Consider the following 21,644-nt stretch of genomic DNA (forward strand, 5'->3'; position numbering starts at 1 on the left):
GGATGAGGAAAATCAAACAGCAAAGACCATATCCTGGGTGTCCTGGGTGTTGACAGCAGGCCATGTACTAGGGATTAACATAAAATTGACAATTATAAATCTCATTTAAACTTCACAAATACAAGTCAAACAATACCACCTCTATCATACAGACGTGAAAACAGAGGCCCAAAGAGCTCAAGCAACTTGCCCTAAATCATATCCCTAGCAGACAGAGAGGCAGGATTCAAACCCAGAATTCTTTTCTTTTTTGAAACGGAGTCTCTCTCTGCCTTCCAGGCTGGAGTGCAGTGGCGTGATCTTGGCTCACTGCAAGCTCCGCCTCCTAGGTTCACACCATTCTCCTCCCTCAGACTCCGGAGTAGCTGGGACTACAGGCGCCCGCCACCACGCCCGGCTTTTTTTTTGGTATTTTTTAGTATTTCACCGTGTTTGCCTGCATGGTCTCGATCTCCTGACCTTGTGATCCACCTGCCTCGGTCTCCCGAAGTGTTGGGATTACAGGCGTGAGCCACCGTGCCCGGCCAAATCCAGAATCCTTCACCAGTACCCAACAGTCCATCCACAATCTTAACGATTGCCCTCTACTGCCCCTTGGGCCCCCTGTCCCCAGAAGCCTGTCCAGGCAAGACTCACAGCCTCAGATGAATGGCAACCACCAGAAGCGGCCCTCTCAGGGCTACTGCCATTTGCTTTCCTGTTCCTCTTCGCTGCTGCTGGAACACCAGGGTGGTTTCTCTGCCAATATTCTTTGAACTGTGGGAAAGAAGAGCAGTAATACTCATGAGAACTATCAACCCCTACAGCCACATCCTCCTTTATAGTTTTTATAAAATACTCTTATATACCATCTGATTTAATGACACCAACAACTCTATAAGGTGTCACAATCATTTAGGGACTGAGAGGGATCGACATCATGGCTAGAAAAAAAGAAAAAAGAAAAAGAAAAAGGCGATACTGGAACTTGGAAACTCAGTCTTCCCACTCTAAGCTCTGGGGTTTTGCCAGGCACCAAATCCAGAGGCAGAGGTAGAAAAGTAAACATGAAGTAGGCAGGAGCTGTATGTCATGTGGTTTAGAGTCGTACATCTTCACACGTCTGTTACTGGGAAGAAGTGCACCAGTACCTCTCAAACTTTTCTATCAATGTGTCCTCATGGCAGAAGGCAGCCTTTCTGTGAAATCTGGGAATTTATCAGAAAGAGGACAACCCAAGCCTCATTTCAGAGAGAAGTCTGGTATACTCTTAGAAACCTATGGGACTGCCATCCCTAAGTACATTCATGTTTTTTCTCTTGATCTCAAGAGAATCAAAGGAAACTGATGCTTCAGAAAGATGTCCCACATTTATCCTGTGGTACTCAAAGCACCGCAGCTTGAGATAATATGAGGAAGATTCAAACTGTCAAGTTCAGTCTCCCAAGATCTATTGCACAGAAGATGAGGAAATCTCACTTCAGAGACCACTGACTGAAGGGCAGTCTGGTCCAGAACCATGGAGAATTAGAATATGAGGTGGAGAACTCGGAAAAAAATGTTAAAATCTCTTTGGAAAGTAGAAGCTTGGGAGAAAACCAAACCCAACCCATTCTCCCATCGCCACCCAGAGACACTGTCAACGTTTTGAGCTCACGGGGAAAGTGTAGGCTTTTCCCACTGTCAATGGCTATGGTAAGGGAGTGAGGCAGCCTGAAACCTCTTGCTCCTAGGTCCCATAGTCTCCATTCCCCTTCCAGTTGGAAATTTCTGCTGTGACCAGAACCAGAAACGGGGTGACAACGTTTAGGGGACTGGGTCATAAGACCAGGGCCAGTCTTCCAGTAATGACAGTTGGTAGGCAGACTGTGACATCACTACATTCCACTCCTCCTAGTGCGGGGGAGGGACTACATCAGCGCGATGTCTGAGTCTCCACTCCACCACGCGGGAGGGAAACACAGGGTTGTGACCCAGGTCCCTGGAGACGCCAGCGCAGAGAGCCCAGGGAGGTCGACCTTGAGGCAGCAGGAGGGGAGGGCAGAGTCTGCAGCAGGGAGCCCCAGGAGTCACCAGCCCAAAGTCACCCAGGGACAACTGGCGAGGGCGGGGCCTGGGGCTGGGGGGCCCAGGTCCTTGGAGATGCGAGCCCAAAGAGCCCAGGGAGGTCCAACTTGGGGCGGCAAGAGGTGAGGGCCCAGTAATGGAGTGGGGCGCCCCAGGAGTCACCTGCCCAAAGTCACCCTGGGGTGATTGGCGAGGGTAGGGACTGAGCTGTTTGCTGAAGGGGCACGGCTGACTGACAAGACTTTTGTAGGGGGAGCCCAGAAGCGCTGGGGTTGGGGGCAAAGTCTGGTGTGCCTCAGGAGTAGTATGGACTGTGGCAGCGGTCTTGTCGTCGGAGGGGATCTGTGGTTGGGTTGGGGGGCCATGACCCGGTACGTCTTTACCTTTTTCTTGGCTGCAGCTAATTTACACTGTCGAGTTTCTTCTGCCATTGTGGGGTGGGGAGGGAGGCGGGGTTGGGGCCACGTCAGCCAAATCCCAGCGAGCGCTGATCAACACGTCCAGTCACCTAGAAGACAGCTGCGTAACTGACCCAGAGGAGGCGTAACCAGGGCCACAGTAGAATGCAGAATAGGGGCGTGGCCTTAATGCTCCAAGCCCATTGGTTAACGAGAAAGATGAAACGGAAAGGGGGATAGGGGCGTGGCCTTAATGCTCCAAGCCCATTGGTTAATGAGAAAGATGAAACGGAAAGGGGGCGTGGCCAGGCAGCAGTGTGTCCAGAGGGACCTGTGGCTCATCAGGAAAGCTGCCCATGCAACCGCTGTCCCCACCCACTCTGAGAGAGGGGAGGGGCCGCCCGCTCTGGGGGAGGGGAGGGGCTGGCTTTGGCTTTAAAACCTTTAAAGCTTTAAAAAACATATGTGTGTATACTTTATATATATGTGTGTGTCTCTGTGTGTGTATCTATGTGTTCCTCCAGAGCTGTCTTCATTAACTAGCTTCTATGTAAGGTCTATGATTTTGGCCTATATTTTTCATCTTCAAATACTGTACAAAAATTACCAGTATTACCTGAACTGAGATACAGATCCTATAAAAGTGGGAAATCCATAGCATGCTTGATGATTAATGAAGCAGACTATATTATCCAACATTCCAATGAGATAAAATAATCAAAATGATTTCTTTTTTGGAAAAATGTTTCTCTTATTCTCCTACATTGTTGCTGTTTTTTCTTTTTAAACAGGAAACATGGTTAATATCTGTAAAAACACAAAGCTTTTGGGCTGGGTGTGGTGGCTCACACCTGTAATCCCAGCACTTTGGGAGCCCGAGTCTGGTGGATCACCTGAGGTCAGTTAGTGGAAGTGTGAGCCATCACGCCTGGCCGGCTTCATTTCAGAACTCTTTCCCCAGCACTCCATATACTATGAATAATTTCTTTCTTCTTCTTTGGATAGCATTTTAGTCATATCTCTATTACCCCACTTGTCACATGATCATCAGTGGCTCACCCATCCATCTCCCTTGATTGCTCATGAGCTCCTTGAGAAGAGTCTGATTTTCAGCACCTTGAACAGTGTGCGACACATACATGCTTCATACGCAGAGAAGGAAATGATTTCACTACAGTGTAATTATTCCCAGAATTCAATATCTGTATTTCTAAATTGTTCTAGATACTCTGCCAACAACCTGAGAATGTTATGTTTTTTCCCCAAAACTTCCAACCATTATTGTGTGTCTATGGTTATAGTTAACTCAATTGTGATGTCACCTTTGGACAAGCCCATTAACAGTTTCTTTTTTTTTTAGGTGATTTTTAATTTTAATTTTTGATTTTCATTGTTTCTTTTCTGTTTTTTAAATCTAGCAGTGTTTGGTAAACTTCAACATCTCTATATCCCCGTGTCTTTGCCCCTGCTGGTCTCTGCTTGGAATAATGTCTCAAGGTTTTAGTCACCTGGAAAAAATTTCTACTCACCCTTAAAGAATCAGCATCAATAAGCTGGGCATGGTGGCTCATGACTGTAATCCCAGCACTTTCGGGAGGCCAAAGTGGGCGGATCACCTGAGGTCAGTAGTTCCAAGACTAGCCTGCCCAACATGGTGAAACCCCGTCTCTACTAAAAATACAAAAAATAGCTGAGCATGGTGGCAGAGGCCTGTAATCTCAGCTACTCGGGTGGCTGAGGCAGGATAATTGCTTGAACCTGGGAGGCAGAGGTTGCAGTGAGCTGAGATCGTGCCATTGCACTCCATCTTGGGTGACAGAGTGAGACATCATCTGAAAAAAAAAAAAAAAGAAAGAAAAGCTTAAATAATACCTTCTCTGAGAAGCCTTTATATCTTCCTATTCTTTCAGGAAGTGTTGAAAATTCCTCAACTTTTGAAACATTTGTGCCTCTATTACTGTGTATCAGGCAGTGAACTGAGTGCCCAGGATAGAAAGATGAAACTGTAGATCCTGCCCTTACGGAGCTCATGGTCTAGTATGGAAAACAGCCATATGAACAAATAACCACACTATAGGTCTTCAGAGCTCAAGTCCTATCCTAAATACTGCGAAATTAATGTTCTGTGAGGTTTTGAAAGTACTAGGGCCAGAGACAATATGGCTGCTTGGATGACTTTCCATCCAAGTTAACATTCGGCCCTCATCACAAAGGGAATACATGCGTGCATCTTCCTTGCAACCCACCAGTGCCTAACACATCATATCACCACTTTTGAAATCAGGAAACAGGCTCAGAAGTCCAAGAGCTTGACCAAAGTAACTCAGCTGGTAGGCAGCAGAGCCAGGTCAGTATGATTCTTCTTCAATATCCTGCCAGCCACATGGGCAAGTGGCCTCAAAATCAACAAAAGACAAGTAGAGGCTGACATGCATCAATGGAGAGAGGCTCAAAAGGAGGATTTTATACACAACAATAGAGCAGAAATGTTCTGGAAGTATATCTGTGGATGTGAAGCAGGAGGGGGCACACCAGGTTTCACCTTGGTCAAGTGAATCTATAATTCCAACCTGGGCCTCGCCGCCCCCCACCCCTCCGAGCTCCAGACTTAGCTATCTGTCTTTCTTACTCTAATATAAAATCCACAGGGCAGGACCTTAATCTCTAGCTTGTTCACACAGATTAAAGCAGAGTCTGGCTTATAATAAGGACCTAATAAATACATGAATGAATAAATAAACTATCAAAGAAGCTAAAGAAACATTCCACATTCTTGCGGGAAGGGATTACCATGAAACAGACCCTAGCAGTCACTTACAAATACAGTTGACCCTCATCATTTGAGTATCCCATATTTTCAAATTAGCTTACTTGCTAAAATGTCTTTCTAATCCCCAAATTAATACTTGTGGCACTTTCAAGGTGGCTCCTGGATAGACACACAGTAGTGAAAACTGTGTCACTCTTTGCACTCGTCCCAAGCTAAGGTCAAACAGTGACCTTGGTCTGCTTGTTTCAGCTCTCATACAAAGATGACCTGAAGACAGAGACAGTAGAGGACACTGCAGGGTAGTGCAAGAAGCTGTGGCTCTGGGACCAGTTGGACGGGGTCTGAATCATAACACTGGCACCTATTAGTGGAGTGGCCTCAGACAAATCACTTACAATTCTGTACTTCCTTTATTCTTTTGGAAATAAAGAAAATTCAATCTACCAGGATGAGTTGTTTTTAGGAATTAAGATGATAACCTATATGACATATGTATTTATGTACATATTTACCCTGGAAACAAGGGTTTGCTATTTGATTAATTCAGTGTTCCAGGCAACTTTGTAGAATATTACTCCTGCAAATAATAAGAATTGGCTGTAATTAAAGAAATAACAGAGATGTAGACAAAACAATTATTTGGGTGAGCTACAGGCAGTCTTCAAGAAGCTTCTGAAGAAACAGAACTTCAGCAGGCACTTAAGCTGTAGAAAAGGCTTGCAAGGAGATAGAACAGCACCTACAGAGAGAGGTCCAGGTAGGGTCAGGAAATGGCATTTCAGGAAGTCTAGAGCAGTAGAAGATGAGGCCAGAACACGGCGCCACAGTGCTTCTCTGCACCCTGTAGACACCCTGTACTGCAGAACCTCACTCTCTGCATTTAATTCTTGGTTTCTAATTCTCTCTTCCATTAAACTGTGAGCCCCTGAAGGTCAAGGTCTCTAAGAAGAAACCATAGCTACAGTCCTCTAAATTTGAAAACAAGTTATTAAACACAGATACACCCAAGAAGACCGTACAAAAATAATGTTGGATTTCAATTGCAGTCATAGAAATTCACAACTGGTATACATTTGCAATCTGTCCAGGATTTTTCTCTGATGACTGCTGTAACTCTGTCATAAACCCTTTTCGTTATTTGAGACACCGAGACATTTGTTAGAATGTTTGGGAAAGACATTCTAAAAGAGCAAGAAAGACCTTGATCTTTTTTGTGTAACTGATTGATTGGTTGACTGACTGAGATGGGATCTCATTATGTAGCCCAGGCTGGTCTGAAACTCCTAGGTTCAAGCGATACTCCTGCCTCAGCCTCTCTAGTGGCTGAGATTACAGGCACACGCCACCATGCTGGGCTCTAGTGTGATGTATTTACGAGGCTTAAACATATGGTTCATTACACAAGGCTGGCACCTCAGAGTAAAGATTTTTTAAAGTTCACTCTAACAGACTTATTTCTCTATATGCAAGATACAATTTTACCACAGTAAAACACAAGGAAGCATACTGATAAACATATATGTTACAACAGGATGAAAAAAAGCAATATAATTTTCTCCACAAAAGCTTGCAAAATCCTGGCCAAAACACAGTAAAGAGGATGTTAATCTCACAGCTCACATTTCTCCACTGAGACCCAGGAAAAACAATGCCAGTTTTTGTACAGTCACAAAACTAAGCACTGTGAGAATTGACAAGATTTGGTTAACTTGTATATTCTCCCCACCCTGACAGACAAGTCCCAAAGGAGCCTAGCAGTTTTACCCCAACATTTCAATCTCCTCCAACCTCCAAAATAAAACCCTCACTGTCCAATATCTCAATTTATATTTTCAAACGTCTAAAATCTTAATTGAAACAAAGAGCAGTGCATTAGCTTTGCCGCCATAGAATGCTTGGTATAATTTTACTTAGGCACATCACAGATTGTGCTATTGCCTAAAAACATATGGGTAGAACCAACATTCCTAGAAACCAAACGAATATATTACGAAGGTGAAAGGGAATAGGGAGTGTCGTTTTTAAACAGAGAGAACGCTGTGATTGTCCACTCATAGGTTAGGTGTGATCAAATCACATCGTGCTGTACAGCTAAGTATGTCCTATATTGTATGACAAAGTAGGGTAACACATTATTTACTGAGGACCTGTTGGGTACACAGAGACACACCAGAAGCTGTAAAAGACTTCATTCTTGCCCTCAAGAAACTTCCAAGTTTGTAGACAGCCTGATAGAAGGTAGTCGAAAGCAAATACTTCAAGCACTAGCCATCACAATTACCTTAGGTATTTACGCTACCCTTCTACGAGTCTCTGAATATTTCGAGGCCCCCTTTCCTATTTCCCATGGGCTCTATGGCTCAACATTCTTTACAGCCACAGGCTTTTCTGGACTTCACGTTATTATTGAATCAACATTTCTCACTATCTGCCTCCTTCGCCAATTAAAATTCCACTTTACATCCAACCACCACTTTGGCTTTGAAGCCACTGCCTGATACTGACGCTTTGTCGATGTAGAATGACTATTCTTAAACGTCTCTGTATACTGATGAGGATCCTACTCTTTTAATAGAAACGGTGCCATTGACTTCCAATCAACTAGTTTCCATAATATCCAAAATATTAGATAATATTCCATTATACTCCCAAAACAAATAATGAGTGATGTTCTCTCAAATACACGTATAATCAAATGTGAAATTGAGAAGATGGGGTGACCTTTGACTCAGAGATTGTATTCAGGCCTTTGTAGATGCATTTATTTGACATAATTATGCATTTAAAACATAAGTTAATTTGTCATCAGCCTGAAATTATAGAGGCTTTTATTGGTGAGAAACCTATTTTATATATAATCGTTTACCCATAGAAATGTTTTTGATTAATGTTTATCTGTTAAAGACTTCAGTTCACAATATTTCCCATTAATAGTATATATGTTTTTGGAGTTGATCTGGAGAATTTGAGGACCACGTTCTAATTGCTATCTGAGGCCATTCTGGGAGGACAATTCATTGGCTTTGGGTTGCTGGGGGTTGGAACTTGAAGGCGGGTCTGAGTCTGGAGATCTTGCCACTGACCTTTGGAAAGTCTGTTGATTCTACCTTTGGAAGTGCCTTTACATGCCTTATGGAAGGCCGGGCATGGTGGCTCACGCCTGTAATCCCAGCACCTCGGGATTATTGATGAATAAATCAATTTGGGAAATGCTTGGTAAATTCAACGGGACCTCTCAGAACAATGAATTTATATGGCCACGATATTGTTTTTTTTTTGTTTTTGTTTTTGTTTTTTTTTTTTTTTGCAAAGAGCATTCGGAAGACTTTCTAGTGCACCAGTTTGGGAACTGTTGGTGGAGGAATCAGGGTAATTAGGCTTTGGACTATTGCAGGTACAGGTTGTCACTGTATTCAAGGAATTGTTCTTAGTCTTTGTATATATCCGAATTAACTATAGCAAATTAACAAGCAGAAATGTAAGAATTGGGCCTTGGAGGGAGGGAGAGGGCGAGAGAGAGGGGTAGATAGAAGTTTCCTATTTTAACTATGGTTCAATTCTAAGCATTCTAAAATTTCATTGGATTCTTTTAACCATGAATTACAAGGGTGTTTAATTTCGAAGTTCATGTAGCTTTTGGTTAATCTCTTCACTATTAACTTCTAACCTTAACTGCTTCATATTTAAATTATAAATTTTATGGTGTGGATTGTACCAATTGTTTTTCAATCTTCTGACTTGCTTAATGGATTAATACATAATAATGTTTCTCCCACAGTCCACATATGCTTGAGAAGAATACAGAATATCTGATTATTGGGTACAGAGGTCTATATTTGTCCATTACATCACGTCCATTCACGGGTTATTCAAATCTATATATGGGCATTCTGTGTAACTTACTTATGGTAAGCAGGGTATGTTGAAATCTCCAAATACAATGGCAGACTCGTCAATTTCTCCCTGTGGTTTTATCAGTTTTTCCTCTGTATTTTGAGTCTATTTTGATAGGTACATAAAATATGAAAATTGCTACATCCTCCTAATTAACAGTCATTTGGCATCAAGCTGTTACTAATGCTTTGTGTTCCAACATCCTATCTTGTTTGAAACTGAAGCTCCATCAGTTGTTTTGGTTAATGTATACCGGCATATCTTTATCTCTCTCTCTCCTTTATAAAAACTTTCAATCTTTTCACATCCTCATAGTTTCAATAAGATGGATTAGAACAGCTGGATATCGTTTTATTAGTTCCATCTGTCTAACTGGTAACTTTAGTCCATTTACATTTGTTGTGACTCATTTATGTGGACTTCCTTCTGTCACCTTTAGAACTTCCATTTCTCTCACTTTCCAATATAATTTTAATATCTCCTCCTGGGATTCCACTAAGACGTATTTTAGACCTCATTCTGATCTCCCTCTCCCCGCCAACCCCACCAACTTCTGCCCTATCATTTATCCTCATGTCTCTCTGTGTAACATACGGACTTACTTTTCGGAGATAATGGTCTAACCAATTAATCCTTTCTTCTGGTGTCTAATCCATCCACTCGGTTTCTTATTTCAACAATTCCATTTTATATTTCCTTATTTCATTTTATTCTGAGACAGAGTCTCACTCTATCACCCAGGCTGGACTGTAGTGGCACGAACCTGCAGCCCTGGCCTCCTGGGCTCAAGTGATCCTCCCACCTCAGCCTCCTGATTAGCTGGGAGTATAGGCAGGTAGGTGCCCCATACACAGCTTTTTTCTTCTTCTTTTTTTTTTTTTTTGGTTGTGGTGGGGTATTTTTTGGAGAAACGAGTTCTCACCATGCTGCCCAGGCTTGTCTCCAACTCCTGGGCTTATGCCATCCTCCCGCCTCAGCCTCTCAAAAAGTGCTGAGATTACAGGTGTGAGACACCATACCCAGCTATATATTTTATTTCTGTAAGTTCTATTTCATCCATTTTCCTTTCAGGTCTTCCTCATCATTCCTGGTGGTCTTACTGCTCCTGCTTGCTCAATTTTATGAGTCCATCTTTTTCTTATATAATACATTTATTTCACATGTAACTATTTTCTCACAATTCTAATATTTGAAGTCTGTATTCTGTATCTGATAATTCCAAAACCTAAAGTCTTTGGGAAACATTCATTGTTTCTGATAATTCTCAAATATATTGGGTTCACTACTTGAATGCTATGATTTCACTGAATTCATAGTTGCCTGCTTTTAATCTTTGGGAATCCTACAGGCTTAAGTTAGAGATGGTTTCCTAGAAAAAGTATCTGTGTGTGCTTCTGATGAGAGCTGTGGAGACAACTAACAAGAGACCACTTTACCACCGTCTGTAATCCTGACATTCTCTTGGATTCTCTTGGAGAATGTCAGGATTACACAAGCTTCTCAAATTTGGCTCCTCAAACTTGCTCATTTATATACAGAAGACTAGACTGCTTAGTATAGGTGATGACTCACTTCCTCCTACCCTGGAAAAAACAAAACAGATCTCTCATCTGAATGTGATCACAGACTAGGAAATTCTGAAGGTGAATAACTGGAGGCTGTAGGCAGCAGGGAAAGACAGGTGTCTTTCCTGACCATAGAAATAGGTCACAAGCTGCCCTAAAGGCTGTGTGCTCCACCAGGATTTCACTATTTAGCTCAACCAGCAGTCCCTCTGTAAGAGTGAACGGAAGCTTCTTAGAGCACCACGTTGCCTTTAAACCACAAATTCTTGCTAAAAGTCATGGTCATGGTAAAAAACCTATGGCTTTGCAAGGCTTTCTTGGTAATGTCCTAGAATTAAGGTTAAGCCTGCATTTCATGGTAACTGAACAGGAAACCAGCCTGACCAACATCCTTCTCCCCCATGGCTTGCTCTCAGCTCCTCTTGCTTGGGCCTTGGGCAGCCAGACGGTCTGGTTTTAATCCTTGCTCTGCCACCTGTGACCTTGGACAAGTTACCGACCTTCAGTTACCTCATCCACAAGATGCAGATATTAGTAATACCCTCTTTTTAAGTTATTAAGAGGATTGAAAGAGTTAATAAAAAGTAAAAAAAAGACTTGGTAAGCATAGGCACAGAAGGGGGAAAAAAGCAATAATAAAGAAATGATACTTCTATATTTTCTATAGATCATCTTTGTAACAAGAAGAAAACAAACCAAATGAAAATGAAACAAATTCTCTCAAAAAGAATTAAGTCAAGACAGGAAGAAGGCTCGCAAAGTAATATAAAATATATCTTATGGTTTATGGAAAATTCTTAATAGAATACCTTCTTTGCTCCAAGCTGCACTCTGGCTTTGCCTTTGAGTCAGGTGGCATTTCTTTGTACGATGACCGGTTCTGTCGAGTAGGCACTGCTTCAGCCCTACAGGAAGAACAAAACATCTCTAGAAAACAGCAGCATTCCTGATTCCCACTTGAGGAGGCCTAACAAAACGGCATATGCCTCAACAGCAGCACATCAGTGTTAAAAAGTCTGGAGTCAAGGGGAAAAAGTAAAATTGGACCATTTCCAGAATCTCACCAAAAACAACAAACTGATGTTGCAAGTGGCCTACGTGAGCAAATTAGAACCTTAAATAAAGGTCACTCTTAATGCCTATCCCAGCATAGATTCAGCAACAAGTACAATCTCATTTTACTGGTTTACCTTTTTCATTCTTGAAAGTAGGAGCTATGAAAAAAAACACTAAAATTTCTTGAAGAGAACCTTCTACTTACAACCTAACTTATGTAATCGAAACACTCTATTGAGGGTGAAAATTGAGTATTATAAGAAAATAATCACCTGTTTTGTGAGAAGTTCAATACGTAATGCTCCTCCACACAATACATACCTTAAAAAGAAAAAAGGAAACATACAAAACTATCTCGAGAATTATTCCTGCTTAAACAATTTCTACATGCCATTACTAAGAAAGTATGCACACAGTAAACATGAGAAGAGAACATGCAAGCATGAACATACTTGTTAGGGATATAGGACTATGGGTAACTTAAAAACTCTGTTGGTATTACTCTCATGTAATTGCTCTGAAATTCTAGTCAACTATTTGCAATGGCTCTTAGAACAGAATACTTTGAATTTTTATGATATCAAAAACTAAGAACTTAGCCAAGTATTCCAAAGAATAGGAATAGTAAGCATACTTAGTAAGTATTCCAAAGAATAGGAATAGTAAGCATACGTAGTAAGTATTCCAAAGAATAGGGGCAGAAGAACGCATTTCTTTAAAGCACTACCTCAGAATTCAATTCAGTAATTCCGATGTTGCCTGTAACATCAGAAAACAACTTCCTTAAAAGCATAGCAAGTTGGATTTACCAAGTTGCTGACCAGGTCACATTCCCTCCTGCCCTCAATCCCATCTTTGTGTTAGACTTTATCTCCAGTTCCATTTTGCTTAGTATTCATGGTGCTCAAGTTGTCACTGTGGACATCAGAGCTTATAAATACATATTGTTCTGGCTCCTCCCTGTACATCTTTCCAAGTCATACCTGCTATTCTCCAAAGTCTGTGAATCTCAATACTAATAACTTGGAAATTCAGTTTAAGGTCCTCTTCAGAAGGTCAGTTAGCTCAAGGCATCACATTTTTCTCAGGACTCTTTAAGAAATACTCCAACCACAGAAAAAGGCCCTTCTTTCTGGTGTCAGGAGCCATTGGCCACAAACACAAATCCAATAGAGTTTCAGCCATTTACCTCCCACATCGTCCCTTCCCTGAAGTTCTAGCTAAAGCAGGAAAAAATAATGAAAACACCACCTGCAGTCACGAATCCTCTAGTTTCCTGGCCAAGATTTCGTATTTCCTTCAAGATACCTCCCAAAGAGGACATGACAAGAGAGGGGCACACAGGGTGCTACAGGTACTGATAAGGTTTTATTTCTTTTTTATATATATATTTTTTGAGACGGAGTTTTTCTCGTCACCAAGGCTGGAGTGCAATGGCACAATCTCGGCCCACTGCAACCCCTGCCTCCTGGGTTCAAGTGATTCTCCCAGCTCAGCTTCCCACGAAGCAGGGGTTACATTACAGGCGCCCGCCACCATGCCCGGCTAATATTTTTGTATTTTTAGTAGAGAAGGGGTTTCACCATGTTGGCCAGCCTGCTCTTGAACTCCTGACCTCAGGTGATCTGCCTGCCTTGGCCTCCCAAAGTGCTAGGATTATAGGCGTGAGCCACCACGCCCAGCCAAAGGTTCTATTTCTTAAGTTTGGTGTTGGGCATATGGATGTATGATTTAATGTTTTAAAAAAGAAAGATACCTGCCTAGTTTTTTGTGTTTTGTTTTTTTTGTTTTAGGCCTGCGTGCTTTATGCGTTACCCCATATGAATCCATAAAGAAGTAGCCATTAGCAAATTCAGGCAATACATACCGGATTCATACTTCAGGAAGACAACCCAGTTGACAACGACAACAGTTTCTATGATAACAAAAGTGAGAGAAAATAGTGACATTAGGGTCATATCAAGAAAGTTCAATCATAAGATATATCCACAAGCAAAAATATACACACAAAAAGCTAAGTACGAAGCTTTTAGAAAACTACTACCATCCTTAGAGTAAGTACAAGAAACTATTCTTTTATGTCTGTTTTTTTCATCAAAATACCGCATATAGCCATAGATTTTAAACCATTACATCTTATCTAGATTCCATTAACATTTCTTCTAGATCACTAACATTTCTTCTAGATTCCATCGTTATTCCTTTGTAAACTTTATTTTTAGTATCTTAAAAATACTTTATTAAATATAACACATACATTCAGAAAGTTACATAAAATATACCTTAAGGTATACCTTAACAAGTTATTGTAAATTATTTGCCCATGTAACCACCAACCTGGTCCTGAAATATATTCCAGCCAGTATCCAAGAAGCCCACAGATGTCCCTTTCAGGTCACACATCCCTACCTCCCACCTGGATGGACTCCTTCCCCTAACCTCTATGTGATCACCTCTTTGTTCTTAATAGTTTTACTGCCCAAGTATGAATCCAGAAATAAGTGTTTCTCTGTTTTCTTTTCATTTTTGTCCCCCTAAGAAGCCTTTTTAGAAGTTTTCTTCCTAATTCTATCCCCATTCCCCATGGAATTTTAACACCACAGATATACTGTATGTCGGTTCATGTTATACGGCCCTTTGGAGGGCAGCAGACCATTATAATAGGTAAGATTTTCCTTCACTCTAAGGACCAATTTTCACTCCACTGCAGGCGATATTGCCTCCACTAAGAGTGTATGCCCTAACCAACATTAGTTTTCCCTATTGTTGAACTCTATATAGAGGAAATTGTACAAAATAGGTTTTGGGGGTCTGGTCTCTTTCGCTTAACATAGTGTTCAAGGTTCACCCATCTTTCCCACATAGCTGTGAGCCATTTTATGAATACCGCAATTCTTCATTTTCTTGGAATGAACACCTGGGTTATTTTCTGTTTGGGGTTATGATAAATGATACTGCTCTGAACATTCCAGTGTCTCCTGGTGCCTATGGACTCATTTCTTGTGGAGTATATATCCACAAGATTCCTGAACCATAGTGTATGAGTATCTTCCACTTTACCAAATTGTTTTCCAAAACACTTGTACAAATATACACTCCCATTAGAAAAAGAGTGTCCCGTAACAATTCTCTTACCTTAAAAGATAAGTTAAGCAAAGTATCTCCTATGCCTTCTTTTTCTTTTAAGATCTGAAGATCACTGTGCAAAGGACTAGCAGGGTCAACCCTAAGAATCACAAAACAAAAAACAGTTCAAACAAAAAGATATTTTTTTTTTTCAACTAACTCAAAAATGAACCAATCTGAAAGCTAAAATAGAGCACCTAGGGTAAGTTCAAGAAAGAGAAGATCTTAAGCTGCTCTATATCCTCAGGAAAAACAGAGGTCACTATAGCTTCCAGCTCCTTTAGAATGAATGTCCAAAAGCGATCATAATAGCCTAAATCTAATCTAATAAGGGGGTTCAGAGTTTGCAGTCATTCTAAAGGAAAACAGTCACATGTATATAATTTTCTCAAGAATTCAAAAGAAGTTTAATATGCTTTCCTAAACTTGTATTATTAGTCAAGCAGTTCAAGAACAATTTGCCATGGACGGAACTATGAAAAGTTAAATCACTAAAAAATCGTTATTTTTCCACAACTGTCCTATATATAGATTTCTAATATGACTCCCATCCCCCACTCCCCTTTTTTGATTTTTTGTTTGTTTTAAGAGACAAGGTGTCTCGCTCTCTCACCCAGGGTGGAATATAATGGTGCAATCACAGCTCATGTGCAGCCTTGACCTCTCCAAGCTCAAAAGATCTTCCTGCCTCAGCCTCCCACCATCCATAGTAGCTTGTACTACAGGTGTACTACACCGACATATTTTAAAAGTAATAACATAACTACATCTACAATACGAGTTAATTATATTGCTTTCAAAACTGGGGGAAAAGTCATAAAAATCAACTTGGCAATCATTCTCTGTATAATGAAATATATTACTCTTATTTACTTTCCAACCAATATTATTCAAGCTTGAGCTTTTTCCTAGAAGATAAAAATCAAGCAAGAGTTCACTCTATCAAGAAAATGACAAAAAAATTTTGATGGACCTATAAAAACATTTTCAACACTCAACATTTCAAGTAAAAAAAAAAAAAAAAAGACCAATTAAATGAAGCATTATGAAGTTTCAAGAGAATATAAAACTAGACACAAGTCTGGTTCGTTTCCTATTTCTTATCATCTGAAAAACTCTAGCCAACATGTTCAGACCACCATGGACTCCATGATAGCACAGAATTTAGTATGAGTCTATTCCAAACCCCAGCAATTTTTGAAAATGCTAGAAGACACTCAAGGTGACACATTACTAACTAAAAGAGACTTCCATTCATAAGACTACAAGCAAGAATATTACACAGATGGTCTAGTTCACACATTGACACACTGAGAAACACGTGTACCTACATGCAACTGGTTTCAGTTTTTCAGTGTGGGGACTTCTCTAAAGATGAAAACACACGGATCTCTTATCCTAAGACTAAGTAGAAATGGAACTACTTTTTAGTCATGTGAAACTAAAGGTTTTAAAGACTGCACTATACTTTGAAAAAGAAAAAAAATCAAGTTTACGAAGATCTTACTTCCTAGATATGTAACCATGACCTCATTTCCTATCTATAAAATATGAGAAGTTTCTCCTATCTCTAAAATATGAAGAGCACCTGTTTCACACAGCGGCTATGAAGACTAAATGAGAGCATATAGAAAGTATAAAGTACTTAACATAGTATCGGTCATGCAAAAGTGTTCAATAATTTATACTTGTTTTGAAGATAACTCAAACTGGAATCGATCACAAGACACGGAAAGTACAGTAACATTATTTCAAATGCTACAAACTCAGTTTTTTAAATAAGATATGAGAAATTGACTAAATTTCTTTCCTCTGGGAAAAATTACTAATTAAATTAATATATAACTAAGACTGAAGGAGGGAGAGTAATCTATCTGGTTTCAACACTTGGCATCTACTTGCCTAACAATTCATTCCCTGTTTTGGAGAACCTGTGCCCAAGACAAAGTAACTGCTCCTCGGCTTTCATGGAGTTGGTAAATAGCTCTAATACGAGGCAGGAAGTAGTAAGTGTTCAGACAATCATCTGACGTTTCACTACTCTGTCTGAGCATTTCATGTATATACACACATCATTCTCATTGACTTTTCATAGCAGTCATCCAAAAGGTATGTACTATCTATCCATACTTTAGACTTGAGCAAAGTGAAACCAAAAAAGGTGTGTTTGTCACCAAACTCAGTGTTCCTTTCACATCCTGCCGCTTCACATAAAAGAGATGTTAAGTCAAAAGAGAAGAATTAGTTTTGATTTGGTTACAGCAGGATGGACCAAAGTCAGCTTCATGAAGGAGAAATAATTTGAGTTGTGTTTTGTAGGAGAGAATGAATGTGAATATACAGATGCCACGGAAGGAAAGTAAGCAGAGAAAACAGCATAAACAGGCTGGAAAGGGGCATATACAGGGATCAGCAGGTGGTTCCAGGATGTGAAGAGCAGATGAACAGGGTAAAAAGTGGCTGTTCATAGATGAGAAAGATAACCTTGGGCAAGAGAACATATGACCGTGGCTAGGGACGGTGGCTCATGCCTGTAATCCCAGCACTTTGGCAGGCTGAGGTAGGAGGATCGCGTGAACTCAGGTGTTCAAGACCAGCATGGTCAACATAGTGAGACCCCATCTCTACTAAAAATCTAAAAAATTAGCCTGGTGTGGTGGCTCATGCCCATAGTCCAAGACACTTGGGAGGGTGAGGCAGGAGGATCACTGGAGCCCGGGAGATCAAGGCTTCAGTGAACTATGATTATGCCACCGCACTCTAGCCCAGGCGACAGAGCAAGACCCTGTCTCAAAACCAATAAACATGTGACTGAATCTACCACTAAGGCAGGAATGGAGGAGAGCAGCTGAGATTGGCATGTTCATGAATTGCCTGGTATTAACTATAATTACTTAAACAAAAATCCAGGCTCTAGCTATTTATACACACTTACGCAGTTAAATGCTCTTGCCTTTCAGTCTTCCTAATTTCTCTAATATTGCCAAATTTTCTTTTGCAATTCCTTCATCCTCCAACTTTTTCCCACTAATGGGCTCTGCTTTCATCTCGTAGTGATCTAAGTCTTCTATATCCTGCAAAAAGAAGAAAAATGTTAGCTTATTCAACCTATTTTTCTTCAGCAGTTTCTTATGCCAAAAGTTAAATTATTCTTGACTCAATGGGGGACAAGAAACAGAATATATCTATCCTACGGGGAGAGAGAAAAAGCCCCCACATTCCATTCAAGAGGCTCCCACCTTCTATATCCTACATTTTATTTAAAAGCTAGACTCTGGGTAAAGCAGATTTCAAAGCTTTACAAAGTCATAACTATTATGAAATAAGCCATCATTTATTTATTTACTTCTTTAATTTTTATTTCCTTTTTTAAAACAGAGTCTCACTCTGTCACCCAGGTGGGCGCATACAGGGGTGATCTCTGCTCACTACAAACTCTGCCTCCCAGGTTCAAATGATTCTCATGCCTCAGTCTCCTGAGTAGCTGGGATTACAGACATCCATCACCACGCCCAGCTATTTTGTTTATATTTTTAGTAGAGACAGGGTTTCACCATGTTAGTGTTAGTACCAGCCTATCCGGGGCTTTATAAAGTTAAGAAAAGAGCCTGCATGCATGCTGAAGGCTGTGTGACCACAGGGCTTTTAAAGGATGCTTCTGTGTTCCCAGAGTTAGGTGGGAGCTCTTGGAAGGATCTCTTTTATCCCAGTGCTCTTGCTAAGAATGGAAAGCCCCTCTGCATAACTGCAGTAGCTGGTGCGATCCTCTGTTGACCTGCATCAGAGCCTGGGAAGTTGTGGTCTGCAAAGCTCACCTCTCATAATGGGATGCCACTAAATAGTATCCGAAGTTGATATACCCAGAAAGAGAGTTCAAAAATTATTTAGAGAGGTGGAAAATAATCACCAGTAGAATTAAAATCAGAAACGACAAAGTTGGTCAGTGGAGTGGGGAAGTCCAGATTGGGGAATGTGATGTTTCATTATAAGGTCTTTCAGCATTTGCTTACTTTGGTCTGAGTGAAAGAATTGCCTCATTTTTTTGAGGGCCATGTACAGCAAAGGACTCGCCATCTGTCAGACACAGTGGTCAGTTCTGGCAAGGCAGAGTTGGAGGTTCCTGTCCTCAGGTGGGTGGGCAGGGACGGCAGCTTGCCGTAAGGTATCCAACAGCACCAGCGGCAGGAAATGAAAAGTGCTCAGTGATTGGTGGGATAGTGGTGTCTAGCACAATGATTCCTGCCAAAATCTTAATGGTGGCTGGGCATAGTGGCTCAAGCTTATAATCCCAGCACTTTGGGAGGCTGAGGTAGGTGGGTCACTTGAGGTGAGGAGTTCAAGACAAGCCTGGCCAACATGGTGAAACTCTGTCTCTACTAAAAAAATACAAAAATTAGCTGGGCGTGGTGGCACGCGCCTGTAATCCCAGCTACTCCGGAGGCTGAGGCAGGAGAATTGCTTGAACCTGGGAGGCAGAGGTTGCAGTGAGCAAAGATTGTGCCACTGCACTCCAGGCTGGCCAACAGAGCGAGACTCTATCTCAAAAAAATAAATAAATAAAACCACAAAAACAAACAAAAAAAAAAACTCAATGGTGTGCAATAAATGAAAATGCTGCCCCAGTCAGATGGGACTAGCATTTTTCAGCAACTTTCAAGGTCTTGTGTCACAGGAATGAAGATCCGAGTATTTCCCACCTGTGGAGGGGGCTGGTGAAGGAGTTTTCAGTCCCGGGCACCCTGGGCTGTGCTGAAAGCCTCTGCGTCACACTGCATGAGTTATTGGGAAAGAGAGCTCCCACTGTTCTCTTTTAACCCTTGTCCTTTTGTACCACAGCAATTGCTTTCCTGGAGATCAGAACCATGGCTGGGTTTAACATCATCTTTGGAAATCCTAAAAGGCAATGAAGCGACTTTTCTCTTTTCATTTTTTTTTTGGATACAGCTGTGTCAGTTTGTAATTTTATTTTCGTATCAGTTCTAATAGTGTGTCTGCTTGACATAGTTTCTATTAAATGGGCTTGATATTAAGTTACTTAAAAATTCAAGTATTTAGAGTTTCAGGGCCCATCGTCTTGATTTTTGGGGCAATACCTCAATTTCATACTGTGTTATTCTTTTCCAGAGAGATGGGTCACTGAATAACTTACATTTTATGGTTGTTTTATGAGAAACTATTTCTGGTTATAAATGGTAAACATCTAGGTTTTGCAGTAAGAAATAATTGATTATGTTAGAAAAAAAGAACCATAAGAAGATGTGTTTTTAATTTTGACTTCCTGTAAGTACCTTCTGGAGCAGAAGGTTTTCTCTTTGTGGATTCTGCATCTTGGATGTGGGGACTCTGTTGCACTGAGCTGTGCTCTGTGGGGAGGAGCCTGTGGCAGAACAGTTTGGGTTCTGCTGGCCGCCTTTCACTCTATTCAGGGAGGCTGGGTCCCAGAGAAAGATGACAGCAGTTAGGTCTTGTTGGGAAAAAAACGCGGCTACCAACCCTGGACCATTTTGCTTCCCCTGAACAAATAAGATAGTCATTTGCCTACTTTTGGGGACGGTGCCTGTGCTTTGCACAGGACGAGGTGGCAGCTGGCTTGCCTGCTGGCCTGCTTCCTGGAGATAGGATGCTCAGACCCACCGCTGCTCTTCAGGGGTCGTGGAAGGAATTAATGCACTTCCTTCTGTCCCCCAATCTCTGTCCCTCTACGTGTCTCTGGAGCTGAGCATGTATTCTTTTTCTTTCTTCATCTCAGTAGAGCTTTTAAATTAAATAGATGTTGCTTAAGCCATTCAGAAATGTTTCACATTTTAAAAAACAAAAGGTAGTTGCTGCCATGATTCCTTTGCCCACCCCTACACCGTGTCGTTGTAGGACAGTCCCCACTTGGCTGTACTGAGCCCGTCTGGAAGTGTTTCTCATTCTAATCAGAATGGAACAGTTTCAGTGCAGACTATAGGTTCATGTTAGTGATGAACTTGGGTGGAGATGGGGACACCGCTTGTTCTTTCCTCCTGGACTCTCATCCAGGGTTCTGAGCTGCCAGGGGCCTGGCCACTCCCACCCTGAGCCCTGCCTTGGCTGAGCTGATCACCGCTGCATGTCCCAGGCTGCCGGTCTGCCTGTCACCTGCAGTGCACATGTGTGTGCATGTGTGTGCATACGTACATGCACCACACACATACCATGCCCACCTCATACACACCACACACATACCCCATACACACCACACACCAACCACACACATTACACACACTGCATACATATCACACACCACAAACACTACACCATGCACACAAAACATACATACACGCTCAAGCCTTCCATACTACACTCCACACACACCACACATCACACTCCACACACACCACACGCACATATCACATTCACATCACACCACACCACATACCACACACAGTACACTCCACACACCACACCCTCCAGGACGCCCCGCCACCATACACACACAAACACCACACACCCACACCATACTACACATTTACCACATACACACCACACACACTGTATCTCATGAACACACCACACACCCCCGCCACACACATTTGCATGCAAACTACTCATTGAATGAATCTGAATGATTTAGTTTTCCCCAAATTAATACTGCCTGCCTGTGCACCCCTGGCTGTCCTGGCCGGCACATCCCCTGGTCCTGCCCTCCCTTGGGTCAGCACCGCCTCCTGTGTCTCAGGTGTCTCTGGCTGTGCCCTGTGGCGTGCTCATGTCCTGATCTTGTGGGAGGCTGGCTCCTCTGCTCCAGTGGCTGCCTTCCTGGAG

At 41.7% G+C, this 21,644-nt stretch overlaps 1 protein-coding gene across 9 annotated transcripts in view; it reads right to left on the bottom strand.

The window, feature by feature from the left end:
* LOC134728421 (golgin subfamily A member 8B-like) overlaps window positions 1-21,644 on the bottom strand; it is a 58,553-nt gene that overhangs the window by 8,134 nt on the left and 28,775 nt on the right. For 3 of the 9 annotated variants that reach the window (XM_063597064.1, XM_063597063.1, XM_063597059.1), the window contains 8 exons: window positions 17,791-17,929; window positions 14,865-14,955; window positions 13,597-13,644; window positions 12,002-12,050; window positions 11,483-11,578; window positions 3,974-4,276; window positions 2,430-2,554; window positions 637-756 (listed from right to left, as the gene is read on the bottom strand). In XM_063597064.1, coding sequence (XP_063453134.1) covers window positions 637-756; window positions 2,430-2,477 — 168 coding nt within the window. In that variant the 5' untranslated portion in view covers window positions 2,478-2,554; window positions 3,974-4,276; window positions 11,483-11,578; ... (2 more) ...; window positions 14,865-14,955; window positions 17,791-17,929. Of the gene's footprint in view, window positions 1-636; window positions 757-2,429; window positions 2,555-3,973; window positions 4,277-11,482; window positions 11,579-12,001; window positions 12,051-12,712; window positions 12,768-13,596; window positions 13,645-14,864; window positions 14,956-17,790; window positions 17,930-19,552; window positions 19,749-20,397; window positions 20,610-21,644 lie in introns of those variants that run through there. The other 6 variants (XM_063597058.1, XM_063597060.1, XM_063597057.1 and 3 more) reach the window with 6 other exon arrangements.

This window comes from Pan paniscus, chromosome 16 (genome assembly GCF_029289425.2).
Source record: "Pan paniscus chromosome 16, NHGRI_mPanPan1-v2.0_pri, whole genome shotgun sequence".
Lineage (NCBI taxonomy): Eukaryota > Metazoa > Chordata > Mammalia > Primates > Hominidae > Pan > Pan paniscus.